Source organism: Vanellus vanellus (assembly GCF_965231255.1).
Source record: "Vanellus vanellus genome assembly, chromosome: 6".
In the NCBI taxonomy this organism is placed as follows: Eukaryota; Metazoa; Chordata; class Aves; order Charadriiformes; family Charadriidae; genus Vanellus; species Vanellus vanellus.
The window spans coordinates 47202451-47222081 of record NC_138911.1 but is presented as its reverse complement, the minus strand read 5'-3'; the positions used below and the strand labels follow the sequence as shown (position 1 = coordinate 47222081).

The window sequence follows — 19631 nt, the reverse complement described above, 5'->3', positions numbered from 1 at the left end:
GGGGAGCAGCGACACCGAAACGTGCTCGGCAAACTGCACAGAGATCAGAGGGAGCGGAGCGGCCCGGCGGACCCTGCCCCGGCCCCGGCCCGCACCCGAGGGGCACTGCGCTTCCCGTCTGCGATATTTTATATAGTATTCTTCTTCTTTTTTTTTTATTATTATTTTTATTTTCCTCCTCCTGCTCCTCTCGCTTTCCCGAAGAAGGACGGGTGTTGTAGCGCTGCGGGCGGGCGTGCTGCCGGGGCCGCCTGCCCGGGGCGTGCGAGGTGGGGCGAGAGGGAGGGAGGGAGGGAGGGAGAGATGCCCCTGATGCGAGGGAAAGTCGTGCTCATCCTCGGCTTCGTCTTTCTGACAACTTTCCTGGCGGCGGTGCGAGGGCTGCCCGTGAGGAAACAGCGCAGCAACAGCCCGAAGGAGAGGAGCTCCAAGCTGGCGGAGGTAAGGCAGCCTTTTGGGGAAGGATGGAGAGCCGGGAGGGTGCTGGGGCGAGCCCTCCTCTGCCTCCTCACCTTCTCCTGTCCCCGGGGAAGGCTGAGAAGGGCAGGCGAAGACCTGGGCGGTCATCGGAGCTCCCTCGGAGGCGGTTGTGCACCTCCCCAAGGAGCAGCATCCAACACGTGTCCCCGCGGCCAGGCCGGCCGGAGCCCCGGCTGGGAAAGCGGGAGCGGGGAGAAGCAGTGCTCCGTGCCTCTCCTCTCCTGGGCTGTTTCTGCACTCGCTGAGGGGCAGACCTCTTTCCCGGCCTCCGGGATTTTCGGGTAGCCTCAGGTCTTTGCACTGCGCAGAGGCTGCAGGAAAGGGGCTGGTTTAGGTGCTTTGAGATCGAGGCCGATTGCCGCGACCCAGTGCCCGGGAAGATGCGTTGCCTCCAGGGGGCAACATCCCTCGTAGGAGAGAGGGCTCCGGCCACAACCCGACCTGTAGTAAAATTAGCAAGGTTGGTGGCTTGCCAGGAACGCCAAAACTCCGCTGCTGCAAAAATAAGACGTGAAGGATTTCAGCCACCAGCTCTCTTTCCCGCTGGGAACGACCCTGGGGCAGATTCCAGAGTGGTCATGCTCCGTTCTCGCCCCATCCAGCGCCCCCCCCCCCCCGCCGCCCCGGGCAGGCTGCCTGCGCCCCATCGGTGTCCCCCGGGCAGGCGGCCTGAGGAGTCCCCACAGCCTGCGGGGAGGGGGGGGGGGCTGTCCCGGGGCTGCGGCTCTCGCTTCTCCGAGAGGCGGCTCCTGGCCAGCGCTGGCTTCGGAGCACTGATGGTGGAAGGGGAAACTTCAGCAGGCAGTGAGGGACTGGTCAGAATGGGAACCAACTGGTGAGACCTGATGGGGATGACAAGAAGGGAACGGGGAAGAAAGAAACTACCAGGAGGGCAGGGAGAAGGGTTTGAATAAGAAAGACAGACAACTGGACAGTTAAAACAAACCGTTTCCATCTTGAAACTGTTCTCCGGACAAAAAGTGGTTCAGGCAGCAGAGCTGTGTTCAAAATTTACCCTTTTGAAGAATGCTGCCGCTAAAAGTGGGTGAAAGGAATAAGTGGGAAAAGTGGCGATAGGAGAAGGTTGAGCAGGACAGGGTAGGAGCAGCTCAGTCTGTATCCTGGCGATACACAGCAGCATGGGAAGCAGCAGGTTTGATCTGCAGTGTCAGAGTGGCAGAGGAGGTGTGGAGTGATGGGAATATACCTTACTGCTAGTTATTGCCAAAACACGGTGCTGATCTGTGGAGGAGTCAGGCCGGCAGTTCCTGTCAGATGCACTAAACTCCATTCCCACATGAAATCCAGGGAACAAGTGTGAAGAAGGAATCTGCCGCATAGAAAGTTGGGCTGATGGGCAGGAGAGGGCATGGGCTGCATCCAGCCAAGTACCATCAGTCAAGCCTGGTAATGGTTTTAACTGGTGCATGGACTGAGCAGATGCAAACAGGACTGCTGGGGATGTTACATGCTGTAGCACTGGTAATACTGTGTTGGTGCTGTACTTTGCTTGTGAAACTTCAAGCGTAGACGTAGATGCCGGTTGACTCGCCAGACAAGTGCCAAGCAGAGCGTGCTCAGGCTTCAGCTGCAGAGGGAGTAGGGATTTACACTTGAAATCTGGGAAAGTATTGCAGCCCTGTGGCAGAGGGCATAGGATAGGGACGGACTGCGTGTTAGGAAGCTGTGCAGGTCCCCACCACGGGACCCTGCAGCGCAACCTCAGGCTCCTTTTTATCTGACGTCTAAAATACATCGGGAAGCGGGGCAAGCTGCTGTCAGTCCCAGTTTGTGAATGGTTGTGAATGGGAAGCATTGTGCGACCAGCCAAAGATCACACACGGCACTTACACAGCGCAGGCTCTGTCCCTGAGACCTTCGCTTCTCGCAGAAATACAAACATACAAGACGTTTATAGGCAAAGGTTTGAGGGTGGGGGTTAGGAGCAAGGAGAAAGATGAAGGATGGATTCCTCTGGGGGTCTGTTGGTGCTCTCGTGCACACCCTGCATTCCTTGGGGTACTGGCTGCACAGTTCACATGGCAAGGAGAGAGCGGTAGGTATTGGCGTGTGTCTTCTAGCTGCGTTTTGGGAGGAAATCCTCTGTTTCTGGTGCATGCGGGGGAGAATTTGGAGTAGTCATGCCCGGCTGTTTGAACTAAAGCAGAGAGCCCAGGCACAGCAGTATAGTGGTTAAAAAAAAAAAAAAAGCGGAGTGATTTTGGGTCATACGCACAGATGGTTCCTGTTGCAGCGCTGATAGGTCCTGTCTCTATGGCAGCAGGGCAACCACAGCTGGAGTATTGGTTACACTATGGGTAATGCCCTACAGATGTGGGTAGAATGAAGGGGGCCGGGAGGAGAAAAATAGAAATGACGGAGCAGAGCAGATAGACAACCAAAACCATTAAACAATTACATAACTTGGACTTATTTTAATTTATTATCTTTATTTAAAGCAAACATTTTTCCTTGATTTAGAATTGAATTATAATTTTTATAATCTGGGCTGTGTTTCAGAGTTGCACTTCTATACTAAAATAATTGAGGAAAATGAAAGCCATTAAGGTTTGCAGTAAATTTTTGAGTTAGAAAGTTTTCTATTTGTAGGAAGGATGGCAGGAACACATGCTCTGTCTTTGGGAGATAGCCCTATTAGTATGTCCCAAAGTCCTGTACCTCAGTCAGGATCCGTTACTTCTAGCCATTACCAAAGGAGCACGCACTTGCATTTACATTTTCTGAGCTGTGATACTGTGCCAAAAAGCTTTGCCTGAGTTACACTGAGCCCAGCATAAGCAACAGATGTAGCGAGAATATTTTCTATTTGACTGGAAGTTGAAAAGGTAGAATACTTTCCTTCCAAACTATGACTTAAATCTAACAAGAGACGATACCTGTTCATTCAGAGGCTTTTTGGTGATGTTTGGGAAGGCAGGTGGGCTCCAAAGCGGCAGGCAGGTGTACAGCAGGGTTTTTAGAAGCGCTTTTGCAGGTTGGATGCATCACGCACTGATGTGGGCAGAAATGCAGCAGGTCCAAGTGCTGACCCACGCCAGCGGCTCTTCAAATTTGGGTAACTGAATACTTGGAGAGGCTTGTGTCTCTTGCGGAGACAAGGGACAGCTCATCACATTGCTTAATGCTTTGTTTATTTATGAAGTCAGGGGGTTTAAATGCAAAATATGTTTTGATAAACTCACTGGGTTTCAAAATATTGGCTTTGAGCATTGTTAATAGATGTCTGGATTCTTTCCGACCGATACCAATCGGTCCCAGTGCTCTCCTAGTAAATAGAAAATAGCTAATGTTCTAACATGCTAGAAATGTAAACATTAGAAGTGATTAGATCTGTGCAAACCGACACAACCGCCTCAATAACTGTGTATAGAAATAATAGTACCAGCGATAACAGTGATGGGGATGTTGGTAGTGAGCATCCCGGCGGTGATGGGGTGCGGCAGAGTAAGCCAGCAGTGTTTTTGGGAGGCTCCAAGCCACCCAGCCCGGCTCCAGTGGGCTTGGTGGGTGCTCCTTCGCAGGAGGGAACTGCTCTGAGAGAGGGGGCCAAGAACAATGTCAGCGAGCTCCCCGAGGCAGCCAGGGGTGTTATTGCAGGGCTGAGACTGGGGCCGGATGAGAATCCAGGCTAGAGCTTGCAGTTGGAGTTCCCCTGGTCTGAGGCTGCAAGCAAAGCAAATCTGGCATCTGCGATAAGAGATAACGGAGGGCAACAAAAGAAATACCAAGCGTAGCATAAGGGCTGTCGCTGGCTGCAAATCAGGGGATTTGTACGGCACCTGGTATGACTGTCTCCTGGCCCCTGAGAAATAAGGAAACGAATAACAGCAGTACATATTATTTACTGGTTACACCAGGCAGTGAGAATAACGATGGGAAGCTACATTTAGAACTGAAGATATACACCGAGATGTTTTGCTTGCTGATTAAAAATCATCAGTAGCAGTCTTGATTTAAATTGACCTGCCCTGTGTGTAGGGAGTCTGAGCGCATAGAAGTGCTTAAGAATTAATTGTATAGCAGTGATGCCTGCTGCAGATACCAGCAAGTGGAGAGTAAAGGAGCTCCAAGGGGACGTGGTGTGGCTGCGCTAGATAAAAAGCGTTAAAGGGAAGTATCAGCTGGGCTTGAGTGGAGTTTGTCAGAGACTCTAAGTCGGGGTAGCCATGTCATTTGGGAGCCCTAACGTAGCCTAGACATGCTGCCTGGGGAGACCGCTGGGGTGATAGGCTGGCAGAAGCCACCCCCGGGCTCCTCTGGGCACAGGCGGGGAGGTCTGCGGGAGCCCCCCTGTCGCCCCCCCCAGCTCTTGGTCCCTCTTGCCTCCCCCAGGGCTGTCTGGCCGAGAAGAGGATCTCGCTTTCCCCAGAGGCATCTCGCCCCGCTGTGGATCTCCAGCTTGTGTTCTCACCCGCGGCTGCCCCGCGTGGGGGCACCTCGCCGCGCTGCCGCCCCGTCGGGGTGCGAGTGGGCGGCCGGGTCGGTGCTGGCTGCCTGCACGGCCAGATCCCCGCGGCCGCTGCGGGCTGTGTCAGTAGCAGAGTCATTTTGCCTGCGGATGTGCTTTTTACCTTTTCATTTCTTCAGCAATTAAGCGTTCTTGTCCCTGGCTTTGTCCTTGGCGGAGGTCGGATTTGTGGGTACAAAACGTGCACTGAAGCATCCTTCCGCTCTGAAAGGGGCTCTTTGTGCGCAGGGAGGTACTTCGCCCTTTGTAGCAAATTTCCTTTTGAGAAGTGCCAAATTATCTTAGTCAACACAGTTGAAAACCCTCCCGCCCTGGGGCTGAGGCAGGAGCAGAAACAAAGGGGAGCCGGGTGTAGGGAAGCTGCCCGACAAGGGGGCTTCTTCCCTTTTCACTGCACAAATAGGTCTGCTGCGTCCCCATTGTCACAATCAAAGGGGTTCCTGTAAAAGGCACATGTAAGGGGAAGAGATTAGGCAGAAATCGCTTCACAGGGCATTGCCGGGCCCTCTCTCTGCTTTCCCAAAAGTGTCTGGCTCTTGCAGACCTTCTCCAGGCCTTCCCCCAGGCAGGCTGGGGGACTCATCCTGCCTCCAGCCGTGGTCCCTCCAAGCCCAGCGAGGTGATGGAGGGAGTGTGCTGGGGATTAATTCCTGCTTTCCTTTTGTCAGTGTCTTAGGGGTAGGCAGTGTAAACCAGGTATCTTCTGGTTTTCCTACTATCAGTAAATATTATTCCGAGTGGAAGAATCCCCAGAACAAGATGCCTGGACACTTCCCATAGGGAAGCCTGAGGACAGCCTGAGCTACAGTCACGACAGCAAGGTGGCCTGCACCATCCAGCTCCTCCAAAGCAAATGTTGTGAGCCAGAGGCTCGTTTTTTGTATAAAATACCGGAGCTTGTAGCCAAGAAGCAGGGAAGAGATTGCGGCCATGTTTCGGTGTGAAAACACTTCCATTTCAGACAGAAGCTTGCAAAAGTGCAAGGACTTTTTTTTTTTTTTTTTTTTTTTTTTTTTGTGGTAGACCATTTTTGCAGGGAACCTTCACTGGGCTGTTGGATGCTTTTTTGTGGCCAGCTGTAAAAGTCAGCCTGTGTGGTGTTGCTTTCAAGCAGTTTGTATTTCTTTCCGCATGGTATTGCTTTCTGCACAGGCCCTGTGTGTAGGAACTCCTGGAGCTTGTCTGAGAAGTTGTTATGAGATGTACTTCATCTCAGTACTTGTGAGACAAAGACACCAAAAAGATGGTGACCTACCTGCCTCTGAGTCCCAGGTGGCTCTTGGCATGAAGGGCACCAGCGCCTCCTGGGCTGCAGGTTGGTTTAGTCTCCAGGGGAAGGATACAGCTTCAAAGGGAAAAAAATGCAGTAAATTGCTGCCTTCTACTGGTCCCCAGTGCCACTGGATGGGGGCAAGGTGGGGACCTGGCTGCAGATGGCCAGGAAGCACCCATGCATGCAGGCAAGAGATGGTGAAGCATGGGGTTATCATTGATTAAGAGTTCTTGGTTGGCCCAATCTGCCGGTGCCTTATCTAGCTTGGAGGAATTGGGGTGCGAGGCAGGGCTGGGAACGTGTACCCAGCCAAAGGAGCCTCCATCATGTAGGGTGCAGCGGGAGGCTGGTGCACAGCATGGGTATGGTGCCTTTCAGGTGAGCCGTCCTCCATCCCAGCCCCAGCAACCTGAGCCTGGGAGCGAGCAAGCCAGCCTTGGCTCTTCCCTGGCAGCTGAGCCCCGAGGCGCTTGCCGGGTTAGGGGATAGTATTTGTGGGATGGCTGGGAGGTGCAGCAGAAGTTGTCCCACCAGTGGAGGGTCAGCACCTCTTCATCTCCCTGGGATGTCCTCCCTTCCCCACCACTTTGGCACTCCCTCCTGCTGCCCTCCCTGCCCTCCCCTTCACCTGCAGCTGCTCCTGCAGCAGCGAAAATCCCAGGGGAGGCCAGCTGTGCTGTGCCATGCAGCACCTCCAGCGAGACAAGGTGTTGTATGGATGTCTTCGTGCCAGCTGTTCTCCCCCCCCCCGACCCCTTCACTTCCAGGGACACTGCGGCTGTATACATGCTTAAGTTGGCTGCTCCTTAAAAATGGAAGATCCCCCTCTAGATGGGCATCTAGTTCTTCTCTCCTGGGGAGCATCCACTGGGTGGCCCTCTCTTATGCCTCCAGTGAAGAAGATGCGGGGCTGCCCAGAGGTGCTATGGGCATCTCGGTCAGCTTGACTTCCCCCACACCCGGGACTACAGCTTGGCTATTCTGTGTCTGTGCCCACCCTGGGGACCACTTCTGGGGTTACAGCTGCGGTCCCACTGGGAAGTGACTGGCCAAAGGGAAGAGGGGTACATCTGGTCAACTGGGGGGCTGAGATGCTGGGAAAGTGGGGGTCCTCATTTAGATGTGCCCTAGCTTTCCTCTGACTTTGGACTTGTGTCTGCAGCCCGGCAAGCCTCAGGCTCTCATCTGGTGAGGAAAAAAAGTAATTATTTTTTTCGTGAGACACATAGAAGTAGCAGGGACTGTCCTGGAAAAGCTTATGAACAAGTGAGTTATGAATGACACGACTGGAGCCGGAGAGGAAGATTTCCCTACCCCGAGACCCTTTCTCCACCCTGTGCTGCTGTGTGGGAATCATTAAATCCTGCACTGGGCTGGGGAGGGGAGCCCAGCTCACCCTGGGCTGGGGAGCTGCAGCCAAGCACCTGGGAGAGGGGCTGCTGGCTGTGAGTCATCCCAAGCATTGCCCCTTTGGGAAGCCAAGATGCAGCATCCCTACCTGGATCCTGTCCCGTGCAGGGCATGGAGATTCACCGAGTCCAGCTCAGGTGCCCGTTTTGTCTGTTGTTGAAAGGATCCCCCATGGAGATGCATCGGTTTGGTTGCCTGCCTTCCCTGCCCCACTATCTGTATGGGGGGGCAGCCTGCGCACCCTGCATGGGACAAGGGGAGCGGGTGCCCCCTGCGCTCCTGCCTGTCCTGTGTCCCCCACCACTGCAACCTCTTCTAGTGTGGGGGGGTAGGGGTGCAGGGGGAGGCTGGTGTTGGGCTGGTCCCTCTGGTTTCTGCACTTGCTTTGCTATGTTTGGGTTTGTGTTTTTTTTTTTTCCTTTTGCAGTTTTGCCTGGGCTGCAGCAGGGAAGGAATCAGCAGCTGGAGCAGTCAGTGGGTTACAGTGTGCAGGCTAACAAATGTGGATCATTAGCTGGAACAAGTTAATGGTTACTGAAGCACATGGGGTTTAGAGCTGGAACAAGTTAACAGCAACTCAGTCCAATGCATTAAGAGCTTACGCGTATTACAGCTCAACTATGTTAACAGAAAACATGTGCCCTAGCAGGAGCATTTGCCAGAGAGCACCAGAGGGTATGGATGTGTGTCTGTTCACCTCTCTGGGGGACCTCTCTGCACAGTCCCTCTGGGGGCCCTGCTCCCGTACCCACTGCTGTGCTCTACCTGAGCAGCTCTCAGCTGGCCTGGCTGCAGCAGAGGTCTCAGGGGTACCTTCCTCCTTGCCACCGGCTGGGCTCCTCGCAGCAGGCACCACCTGTGAAGGGTCAGCCCTCAGACCTGTGCACTTGGGCAGTCTCCGGTGAGAGAACAGCCCCAGATGATGAGCTGGGATATGTCAACAGTGCCAACCAGATGCCCCAGCTTCTCCGTGGCAAGGCCTGTGTGGTTCATCTGTGTGGGAGGTAGGGCAGTCCCTCCTGAGGGGCTAGGTGAGGGGGAGAGACTGAACTATGGTAGACATTCCTGAGAGCCTGCTCCAAGTATGACATGGGAGACCTGCATCTATTCCTAGCCTTGCCTCAGGCTACCTGAGAGACCTGGGGCAGGTCATTTTCTTTGTCTGCAAAATGGGTGTTTTACAGCATTTGTCTCAATGTTAAAGAAGGAGAAGATATTTATGGTAGAGAAGCACCTGCATGTGACACTGAGGAGGGCAACAGCCAGGCATGGCAAGAGGTGAAAAGCCACCAGGCTCCTACTTGTCTTCCTTGTGTCACTGGGGAGTTGGCTGAGGATGCCACAGGCAAGATACTTATTGGTGTGTCTGCAGCAGAGCCAGCTGCGGTGAGAGGGGCTGAGCTGTGCCAACGGGGACATGCAGTGAGAACTGACAGCAGCCTGGCCAACCTTCCCATTTCCAGTCTTGCACAAAGTCAGCTATGCCGTGTCCTTGTTCCTTGCAGTGCTGCATACTGCTGCTTCTCTGTGCTGTGGTGTCTTCTGCTCCAGGGCTGGCTCTGCCTCGCGGGCAACCGAGTCACCAAACTTGGAAAGAGTTTTGAGATTACATTTGTTGCAATTGTGAGACATGAAAATAAATGAGGAAGCCTTTGATGCTGCCTCCTGCAGCTCCCTACTCAAGACAGTTGGGATGAAGCTAGTTAGAGAAGTGATTCCATATGATCTAAAGTATTTTGATAACTGTGTGAAAATTATAATCATGAAGGCGTAATAATTATCTGCACAGCCCACAGTTTTGCTGCTGGCTCCTGCTGGTTTGTCATAAACAGGATCTGCCCACGCAAGTGTGATAACCAAGTGCCTTGTCTGTTCCACGAGCAGTTGCAGAGCTCTCCCAAAACCTAAAGGGCGATGCTTGTGTCTTTATGGGGAAAAAAAACAACCAAACCCAAACAAACAAAAAAAAACCCACAAAACCAGCATTCAAGTGCAAATTGATCCTGAGATGGACCAGTGAGTAGAGCAGCTGGGAGATCATGGTTCTGCTCTTCACTTGTGCCACAGCCCCTTTGCAGACAGGAGTGTAACCCAAGGTGGAAGAAAAGGTGGGCAGCTGGAAGTGTCCACCACCTTAAATTACCTCTGGCAGATCTTCCAGAGCTCACCTGTCAAAACCCTGAGTGATATCTCCTGCTAAACCATCTGCCTATAAGTCTAAAGGTGTTGTGTCTGATTATTGGGGTTGTGGCTCAGGAGGTCTTACAGACAGTAACAGGGACCAGGTGGCATCTTTGCCTTCCCTGTTTTCTTGTAGGTACCTGCCCAGCTCTTGACACCTCTAGAAGCATTCTGTGCTGTGGCACAGTTCTGGGAAACCGTTTAAGCGGTTGATGGGCTGATGGGTAGCAGAGGTCACTTGCCTGATGTGTGTCCAGTGAATTTTCCATCTGTCTGAAAGACTCTGCCGGTGGATGGGTTATGAGCCCGGGAGGATCAAACTACAGCCCTCGGAAGGCTAAGGCTGTCTCAGCCAGCTGGGCTAAAAAAGCCCTGTCTTTGAGCAGCGTCTGTGGTGGGGTCATCAAGGATGTCCAGCATGTCCAGCACTATGAGAGGGAGGCAGCATGGCACACTGCATTTGTTCCTGTTGATTACCCTGCTGTACAGCCTTCCTTTATTTTAAAGAGACTTGTTAGCACTGGAAAAAACTCCCCTTTCTCTCACTCCCACTAGTGAAAACTGTCCTGAGCCTTTCTGCAAACTCCAGCCCCAGAGCTGCCCCCAGGCAGGCTGGGCTTCCTTCTGAAGCAACCAACCGGTGTCCCTTTGCTTCCATAGCTTTGTAATAAAACCCTGCTCTGGAGTTGTTCCTGCCCCGTTTCAGTCCAAAGATAAATTTGTTTTGAAAGCTGTCTCCGGATCTTTGCAGCTCATTTAGGTGAATATGGAAAGAAAAGTTTTATGGTAAAGAAAGAAAAAAAAGTTCTGATTTCTGGTTTTTACTTGGCTAATTCATAAGTGGGCAAGTTTGCAAGGATCTGCATGGCAGATTTTTAAAACAATGTTGAAGAGAGCTTGGGGGAAAGAGTAGGAAGATGCTTGTGGAGACTCAGCTCTATTCAGGAAAAGATCAAGAGTTCTTCTGGTGTGTTCTTGTTTCAGTACAGTGTGGTAAAACTGTTCAAAGGAAACCTAACACAAGCAGTAATGATTAGGCAACACGACCCCCCATTCCTCGTAATTATAGCCCAGTGAAATACCAGCCTTTAGCAAATGCGTCATTTTCTTCGCTGCAGTGTTAACAAGCCCAAAGCACAGCCTGAACATTGCCTCTGATCTCACTCCTGTGTGCACAGGTTTCTTTGGTTTGAGCTGAACAAGTTTGAGTTTACATGCTCACTAATTGGCTCAGGATATGTGTGGGTGGAAGCTGCATCCATTGATGATGTATAGGATGATGTACTGGCTCCAGCAGTGCTTCCCTCTCCCAGGAGTTATCTCAGGTGGACTTGGCCCGGGTTTAACCCCGTGATGAAGAGCAGCTCTGCTCAGCAATGGATATAGTTACAAAGAGCGCTGCCGGTGGGTTCACTGGCAACTTGCAGTGCCTACCGAGATGCCTAGGAACATGCTGGAAGAACAAGTACCTGTGGTTGTGGTGGCAGCAGGGTGGTGTCCCTGGTTGCCAAAGGGCAGTACAGCACAGGGACTAGTCTGTTGATGTGTTCAGGTTTTAAACCACTGTAGGATCTGAGATGTCACATCTTTAATCATTTTTATGTAAGCATGTGAATGTCGGCCATTTGCTTTCTTAACCCAGGTTTAGTTCGGTCTTAGAGAAGTTTATAGCAAAATTGCAGATTTTAAGACCAGAAGAAATCATTCAATCCTTGAATTTCTTCCCTAGCACAGATGTGGTACGTACGTTATGAGCCCAGTGACATGGGTTTGACTGTCTCCACAAGAGATATTGCTACTTTCCTTGTTAGCTTGTTGCTGTGGTTAGTCACCTATGGCGTTAAAAGCATGATCCTTATTCCTCAGTTGAATTTGTCTGGCTTTGACTCGAACTCGTTGGTTCCTATTATGTGTTTCTGTTCTAGATTAGAGAGTCTCTTGTGCCTGATGGACTATTGCCTTAAATAACTGGGAAATCAAGTCATTGCTTTCTCTTTTTAACATGTCAAACAAATTGAATTGTACAAGTCTTTCACTGGAAAAGTCTTTCCATCCCTTGAAATGGTTTTGCGGCTGCTCTCTTCACCATCTTCAGATTTCCGAGCAATTTTGACAGAGGTATATGGACTAGAAATGGGAAAATATCAGCCTTTAGTCTATAGAGAAATTATGTGTGGCCTTTCCCCACACCTTTTCCATACACCCTCGCCCATGTTATGTACAAAGTAGGCATGACACTGGGGTGAATTGCAGACGAGTTCTTTCTCCTTCCTAACATCTTTGCTGAGCTTGTGCCCCAAGGTGTTTAGGTGGTCAGTCCTACACACGGGAGAGCCTGGACTATGTGGGAAGGGCTGCTGGGCTGGTAGGGAGGTGCGTGTGATCCTGCTTATAGCCTTCATTCTAAACATGGTTTTCACAAACAGAAAGTGCATGCTCTTTCCGGAGTGCTGCTCCAAAGTTTCTCTCAGGTTGCTGCCCTAGAAACTCTTATTCCCAGCCAGGATACCCCAAGTGTATGCAAGAGGAGCTGTGGCAATTCCCCCTTCGGCTTTTTCCTTTGCTTGGTGCTGGCTGGTCACAGGAGAAGGCTGGAGCTTGTCTGTGAGATACTGATGGCTTCCCAGCACTGCACTCTGCTTCTGTGGTGTGGCAGGTATCCTTCCCTGATGGCAGAAGGAGAAGGGAGCTGCTGATAACCAGCTCTGCGATAGTTTGCAGCCTTTCTCCTGTGCTCCGTGGAGAGCAGAGTTTTTGCTCTGGACAGGCCCAGCTCTTCTCTTCCCTTGGCTGATGCACTGCAGTGGCTTAGCTCCAGGCTTGACAGCTTTATCCAGCTGTTCCCTAGGCAGGGCAGAGGAGAGGGTGGGTGTCACGCAGCAGGAGTGTGACCCTCTAGGGCATCTGCCTGCGTGGCTGGCAGGAGTCCCTTGGTGACATGGAGAAGACACATCTGCCTGTCAGGATTGTGGTGCCATGGATGCTCTAACCCAGAAGGAGCACTGGGCCTCATAGGACCTCGCTAAATGCCATGGCTTGATCTGCTGGGGCAGTGCACTGAGCAGGACCTTGCTCAGGAGGTACATCTTCTGATGCAGGGACAAATTTTAACCCAGTGAAGCCTCGGAGTGATGCAGATGTTAGCAGGAGGGAATGTTTGGGTGGTACAGTGCAGTGACCATCACTGGACTCTGGGCCATCCAGGGCAGACACCCCTGGGGTTTTTGTGCCTCCAGAGGATTCGGGAGCTGAGGGAGCTCTGTTCACCCTGCAGCACTCTCACAGCCAGTTCCCCTGGGGAAATTTTACATTTTCCCTGTGGGAACAGTACTCTGAATTTCTTGAGCTTGTTTGGGCGTAAAATCTGAATTAGGCACTGAGTGTAAGTTTGGAGACTTGGAGTCTGTTCCTGGCTCACTTGCTCTGATGTCCTTGGGTGAGCTCGGATCTTGTTGCTGGAGGAGACCTCGCTTTCCATGTGTATTAAATTTGGGTTGTCTGTGAAATGAGCTTACCCAGCCCCAATAAGCTCATTGCAAATTAGGCAGGAGCGCCAGCCTCACAGTGCTGCTGGCAGCCCCTTGTGCAGGGGTTGCGTTGGGCACGAGCGGCTGGCAGCAAACCCAGCACTGGCGGGTGGTGTCGTGCAGCCAGCACCGGGACACAGCCAGGTTTGCCTGCTTGCCCCCCCTTGCTGTTTCTGCTCTGCCTGGGCTCCTCCTTGCTCCCTGCCAGGGAGTCCCTGGGCACAAGCGAGGGGCTGAGGCAGCGGGAGACAAGCTGGGGCAGAGCTGGGCATCCTTCCCACAGGTCCTTCCCAAAACTGTTGTGGTTTTAGATGGGGGCAAAGGGAGTTGGGAGGGGAAGATGCAGGAAGGGGGGGGGGAGGTGGGTCTGTCTGGGGGCAAAGGGAGTTGGGAGGGGAAGATGCAGGAAGGGGGGGGGGGAGGTGGGTCTGTCTGGGGCCACGTTTGCTGCCAGCTGTGCCACAGGAGCCCTCCTGGCCAGGGAGAGGGGTGAGCCCCAAAACGCTCTAGCTGGGCAGCACAGGCTCCTTCCTCCCCGCAGCCCTCTCTCTCCTCCGGGCCCATCTGGTGAAGTCTGTCACCGGCCCTTCCCCGCATCCAGCCCACTCTGGGCAGCAGCCAAGGGACCAGCAGTGTCCCTGCTGCTCTTTTCCCTCCCCCGGGAATGGGGGCGCGGAGGGGGTCACAGGCTTTGATGTGTGGGCACAGGGCTGAGGACAGGCTGTGTGCGCTCATGAGAGCCTGGCCAGGCTCCAGCTGCCTTTGAAGTGCTCCAGTGATCAGGATGAAAGGGAGGGGAGTCCTTCCCCAAACCATCTGGCTCTAATTGCAGGTAGAAATGCCTCTCTGCGTCCCCCCCCCCGTCGCTCCCCCCCCCCCCATGGGGAGGGGGCATGCCGCTCTCTTCGTTAATCCCGCGGCTCTCGGCTGGGCTGGCGCGAAGGGTGAGAGCTTGGGAACAAAAGGGGTTTTCAGCTGGGCAGCCAGAAATAGGCAGCTGCTGGCAGAGATGCTGGGGGTTTGGGCACCTCCACTCCCAGCCTGGAGCTGCAGGGCCCCGCAGACCTTCCCGGGGACAGCCTGTGCTGCGGGGGGGGCTTTGCCAGTTGTTCCCATCTCCGGTTTCTCGGGTGCACTGGAGCCTGCTGGCCCTTTGACTTGCTTGAGCTCTTTTATGCTGGCGCGCGCCGGGCGCGGGGATGAGGAACGTGGGAACTCGGCGCGAGCCCGGCCGTTTGGCAGGGTTTGCTGGCTGCGTCTCTGTGCCCCCGGCCGGCCAGCGCTTGCCGCCCCAGCCAGGGTCCCTACCCGCTCCCTGCCCACTCCTCCCACACCTCCTGGGCAGGGCTGGCCGCGGAGTGCCACGTGCCACCGCAGTGGCAGCAGCAGTTAGAGCCATTGGCAGCACTGGCAAGTAACTTTGGTTGTCCTGTTCGGCTGGGCATCTCCCTTTTCCCAAGGAAATGATAAAGGTCGCTAGGTTATATCTACCAGGAGTTTCTTTCCATCCTTGCGGCAGCCTTTGGACAGCATCTGAAATCTCAGTTAAACCTGTGTTGCTTGAAGTCATCTGCCCTAACACCGACACCACAGAACAATTTATTTAGGTGAGGTTTTCCCCCTTGTCATAAAGCCCTTGTTATAAACTTTTTAAATAAGTATATAAAATTGTTAAAGGTGAGCTCTGGTAACTCTGTGACCAGAAGCAGCCTTTGCTGTTACCCATCTCCAGGGACCAAGCGATGGCCAAAAAGGGAGAGCAAGAAGTGGAATGGGACAGCAGAAGGGTGCAGAGAGGGTGGTCACAGAGATGGGAAGCACCAGCCCGATTAGACCTATAGGTTGTTCAGGTGGAGTGGGACCGAGCCCTGGCACAGCACAGGCCACTGGGTATTAATTAATTGACATGTTAATTGCTGCCCTGATGCTGCAATAAGATGGGCTAGACGAACCATTTGGTGCAGGAGACCAGACCCTCCTTTGCTGGGCAGTAGTTTGCTCCCTGCACAGCCACCCTCAGGAGATGTCCTCACCGCTTCTTCTCTCTCCAGGTGTCTGCCTCGTCCGACCCCCATTCGGCAGGGGATGAGGAGCTGCCGCCATCAAGCAAGGCACGGGGGCTGAGGCGTAGTGGTCAGGCTGGCCCACGTCGGCACAGGCGCCGTGGGTTGGCTCAGCAGGCTGCCAGGAGCCCAGCAGTGCCCCAGCCCAGCGGCGCTGGCCGGGAGGAGAGCCTGCCCTTCGTGCTGGACCTGCAGAGCTTGCCAGGGCTGGCCAATGTGGACCTGAGTGCTCAGAACCCCAACATCCAGGTGGGGACCAGATCTGGGTGGGCCATGGGTGGATGTGGGTGAGCATTGCATGTGCTCTCCAGCCTTACTTGATTCCCTAAGAGGAAGGATCTCGTGAGCAGAGTCCATGTAGCCACTGCCCTCTGTCTTCTTGGTAACTACCAGATGCAAATAGCTGGCACAGGCAAGCTCCTTGCCAGAGGAATTTGCTCATGGCCTTTTCCCTGCTCCAGCTCCTCTCCGTAGAGCAGGAGTAAATGCTCCTACAGGGGTAACCTCTCAATTTCTGAGGGTGATGTTGGTCCCTGTGGGTGACCACCAGCCCCTCTGAACCTCCTGCTTTGCCCCTGCTCAGTCCCTCCAGATGAGGCGAGACCTCTTGCGCTCCTCGTGTGGTCCTGTAGCTCAAAGCATCTCTGGTCTCTTGGGCTGGGAACTAGTGCAAAGGCTGGTAGGTCTGTCCCAGGGCTGTGCCTCATATCTGGCCTCATATCTGGCCTCCAGGTGACCATTGAAGTGGTGGATGACCCTCAGGCCGAGATGGAAATGGACTTGTTGAAGGAGACAAGCAATGACTGGTCCCTGACATCCTCTGAGTGGTTGTCCCACAAGGACCTCTTCTGGCCCCTCTTCTGGGAATACACCGACCCTGCTGAGGAGGAGGATGATGAGGAGGAAGAGGATGACAATCTGGAGGTAGGGGACAGAGAGGAGGAAGAGGAGGATGAGGACGAGGAAGATTACACAGCAGAGTATGAGGAGGAGGAGTCCATGCTCAGTGGAGTGGGAAGTGACTGGGATCAGCAGTGGCCTGGGCAGAAGAACTGGATCTTTAAGGAAAAATATAATTACGGTGAGTCCTTGGCTGCACGCAGCTGCCCTGCTGACCAGCACTGCCCTCCCCTGCCCTGCCTGACCCACAGCCCTGTCTCGCTGCAGGGGAAACAGCCCTGCACTGGGGATCACAGCACGGTGGTGCTCAGCTCCTACTTAAAAACTAAGCAAGTGTGTCAAGGAGCAAGGCTAGCACCTAGCTGGGGCAGCCAGCAGCCAGACACACCAGTGTCCCAGCAGGAATTGCCCTTGCATGTCATCAGACTGGAGCGTGGACTCTAGTGAACGCATGCTCAGAAGAGAAATACAGTGTAAATGTTTAATGGCAAGTGCTGCTGCCATCAGCTCAGGTCCCTACAGTGGCGCCAGTGCCAAAAGCCTTTGCCACAGACCTGGGAACCCCCTAGGAGAGGAGCTGCAGAGGGCTAGATGGCAGGTGCCAGTGGGCAGACAGGCCAGGGCACCACAGCAGCTCCCTCCTGCAGCTTCCTGGCCACAAGCCTAAAACCAGTCAACCTTTGCTAATGCATGATGCTTCAGCATCACGGCCAGTGCATTGGGCAAGTTTGGTGAGGATGGGGATGGGCAGCAATGCCTGTCTGGGTCAGTATGACCATGAGCAAAGCTGTGAGAATGAGACCCTTGGCTTGGGGACTGCTTCCCTGGGGTGGCCAGTGAGGACAGGGTTGGCCCTTGGCATCACGTGGCTGTACACCTCCATATGCCCTGGTCAGCTCTGGCACTGCATCCCTGTAAAGGACGTCCCAGGGACAGGGCAGAGCTGAGGGAGGTCCCAGGTGGCTGCTGGCTCCCCTCCTGCTGTGGGTTTGCTGAGGTCCACCACGCTTTGCTTCTCCCCTGCCGTGCAGACTATGAAGATGAGGAGGAGTGGAGCCCATGGTCCCCTTGCAGCATCACCTGTGGCAGTGGCAACCAGAAGAGGACCCGGTCCTGTGGCTACGCCTGCACAGCAACGGAGTCGAGGACCTGTGACCTGCCGCGCTGCCCTGGTGAGCCCTCAGTCATACCAGTGCTTGGGCACTGTCCGGCCCTGATGTGGGCTGGTCCCCCGCTGCTGTGGGTTGGGCATTGCTTGTGCTTCAAGAACTAGCTATGTTTAATGTGATCTGGGATAATGACCACTGGGGTTTGCTTCCACAAAGAAGCTCTGATGGGGCTTCATGGCTCCCCAGGCAGTTCCATGGTGCTCAAGGGTGGTAGAGCTGGTGTCTAGTTTAGCGTGCGACTCCTTGCACCTCTCTCACACTGGCAGCTTGAAATCCTCTCCTGAGGCGTATTTAGAGCCGGTTCCATCCACTGGGATTTGCATAACCTACAGCCTTGGGTGGGTCTGTCCTGCATGTCTTGCTGCTGGCCATCCCTTCCAGGCACAGGGCTGTGCTGCCAAAGCAGTGGTGGGAGAAGGGGTGGAAGATAGATGGTGTCTGGTGCCCTTACGGAGGAAAAAACCCACTTCTCCTCCTGGTGTTCAGCCTGGCTCTTCGGTTGTTCTTTTTTTTTTTTTTTTTCCCTCTCAAGGAGCAGAGGGGGAAATGGTCTTCCCCACAGAGGAAACGCCTTTCAGAAGCGACAACACCACAGAGCTGTTCAATTCAGGTCAGCCTCTGCCTCTGCCTTGCTCTGGGGGCTTCAGTGCCAGACTCCACGGGGAGTGTAACTGGCTGGTGGGGAGGGCTGTGCTGAGGGCTCCCACATCTAGTGTCCAGACCTAAGTCACCCAAACCACTGGCCCCGTGCAGGCTTTGACAGTCATGCTGGGAAACCCGGTTCCTCCCACAGCCCCAGTACAACGCAGTCCTGCTTTACGGTGCGGTGGCTGAAGCCAGCCTGCCACATGCCCTCTCCCATGGCAGGGTGCTGCCAGCCCAGACCCTGTAGCGATGGGTACCCCGGGCACACCCCCTGTGAGGGGCAGCTCTACCCCATTGTGAAACCCTTTCCCTCTGTCACTGCCTCGGGGTCGGAGCTTGGCTCCAGCTCATCCCAGCAGCCTGGCTGCTCCTGCCCGGCGGTTGCAGGCTCCGCTGGTGGTGCTGGCGAGGCCTCGGGCAAATGGCTGCTGGGCAAAGCGGGGTGCGGGCTGTGCGTGCCCTCACCCTTTCGGTGCCCTTCCCCCAGAGGTGGACAGCTGTGAGAAGTGGCTGAACTGCAAGAGCGACTTCCTCACCAAGTACGTGAGCAAGGTGCTGACGGACCTGCCCAGCTGCCCCTGCTCCTACCCGCTGGAGGCCGTCTACAGTGCTGTCAACCTGCGGGATGAGCGGCAGGGCAAGAGCTTCCGATGGCGGGACGCCAGTGGCCCCAAGGAGCGCCTGGACATCTACAAGCCGACAGCGCGCTTCTGCCTGCGCTCCATGCTCTCCCTCGACAGCACCACCCTGGCTGCCCAGCACTGCTGCTACGACGAGCACACCCGCCTCATCACCCGCGGCAAGGGGGCCGGTGTCCCCAACCTCATCAGCACTGAGTTCTCCCCGGAGCTGCACTACAAGGTGGACATGCTGCCCTGGATCCTCTGCAAGGGCGACTGGAGCCGCTACCATGCCGTCCGGCCCCCCAACAACGGGCGACGGTGTGCTGACAACCCCACCGAGGAGGAGTACCTCTCCCAGCTGCAGGAGGCCAAGGAGTACTAGCCACAGCCACACTCAGAGGAGCCATGGCCAGCGCTGGCTCCCTCCCTGGACCAGCCTGGCAAAGCCCCGGCCCTGCTCATGGGCTCCTTGCTGGCACCAGGCAGAGCTGGGAGGATGTGCTGTCCGTCTCATCCCCTCAGAGGGGTGCCTGGGCCCCCCTCGGAGTTCTGAGGGTGCTGGAGGTTACCACGGTGTGATACCTGCCGTGCCACCCGGGGAGGTCCTGGACCCTGGGGTGCCCCAGCTGGCACATGGGGAGCCACCGGGGATGGGAGGTGTAAAGGGAACGGGGGGTGGGGGGGGGGGAGGGGGGAGGGATGCTCCCACCGGCTTTTATTGTCTATGGTCTTTCAATGCAACCTTGAAAGCTGAGGGTCTGCAGGGTGAAATGGCCTCAGCTCGTGCTGGCTTCACGCCGCGTCTGAGGAGCTGGCCTGCTGCAGGCAGAGCTGCCTGCTCTTGCCTGCATGCCTGCCCTGGCACACGCTG

General features: G+C 54.7%; 1 protein-coding gene across 1 annotated transcript; it reads left to right on the top strand.

Moving 5' to 3' along the window:
• Positions 1 to 227: 227 nt before the first annotated feature.
• ISM2 (isthmin 2) lies at positions 228 to 19142 on the top strand (the record flags this gene model as incomplete). The annotated part of the gene is made up of 6 exons (XM_082485591.1): positions 228 to 441; positions 15412 to 15672; positions 16156 to 16504; positions 17355 to 17495; positions 18025 to 18102; positions 18625 to 19142. The coding sequence occupies exons 1-6, from the start codon at positions 304 to 306 to the stop codon at positions 19140 to 19142; spliced, it is 1485 nt and encodes a 494-aa protein (XP_082341717.1). The 5' UTR covers positions 228 to 303.
• Positions 19143 to 19631: the final 489 nt, after the last annotated feature.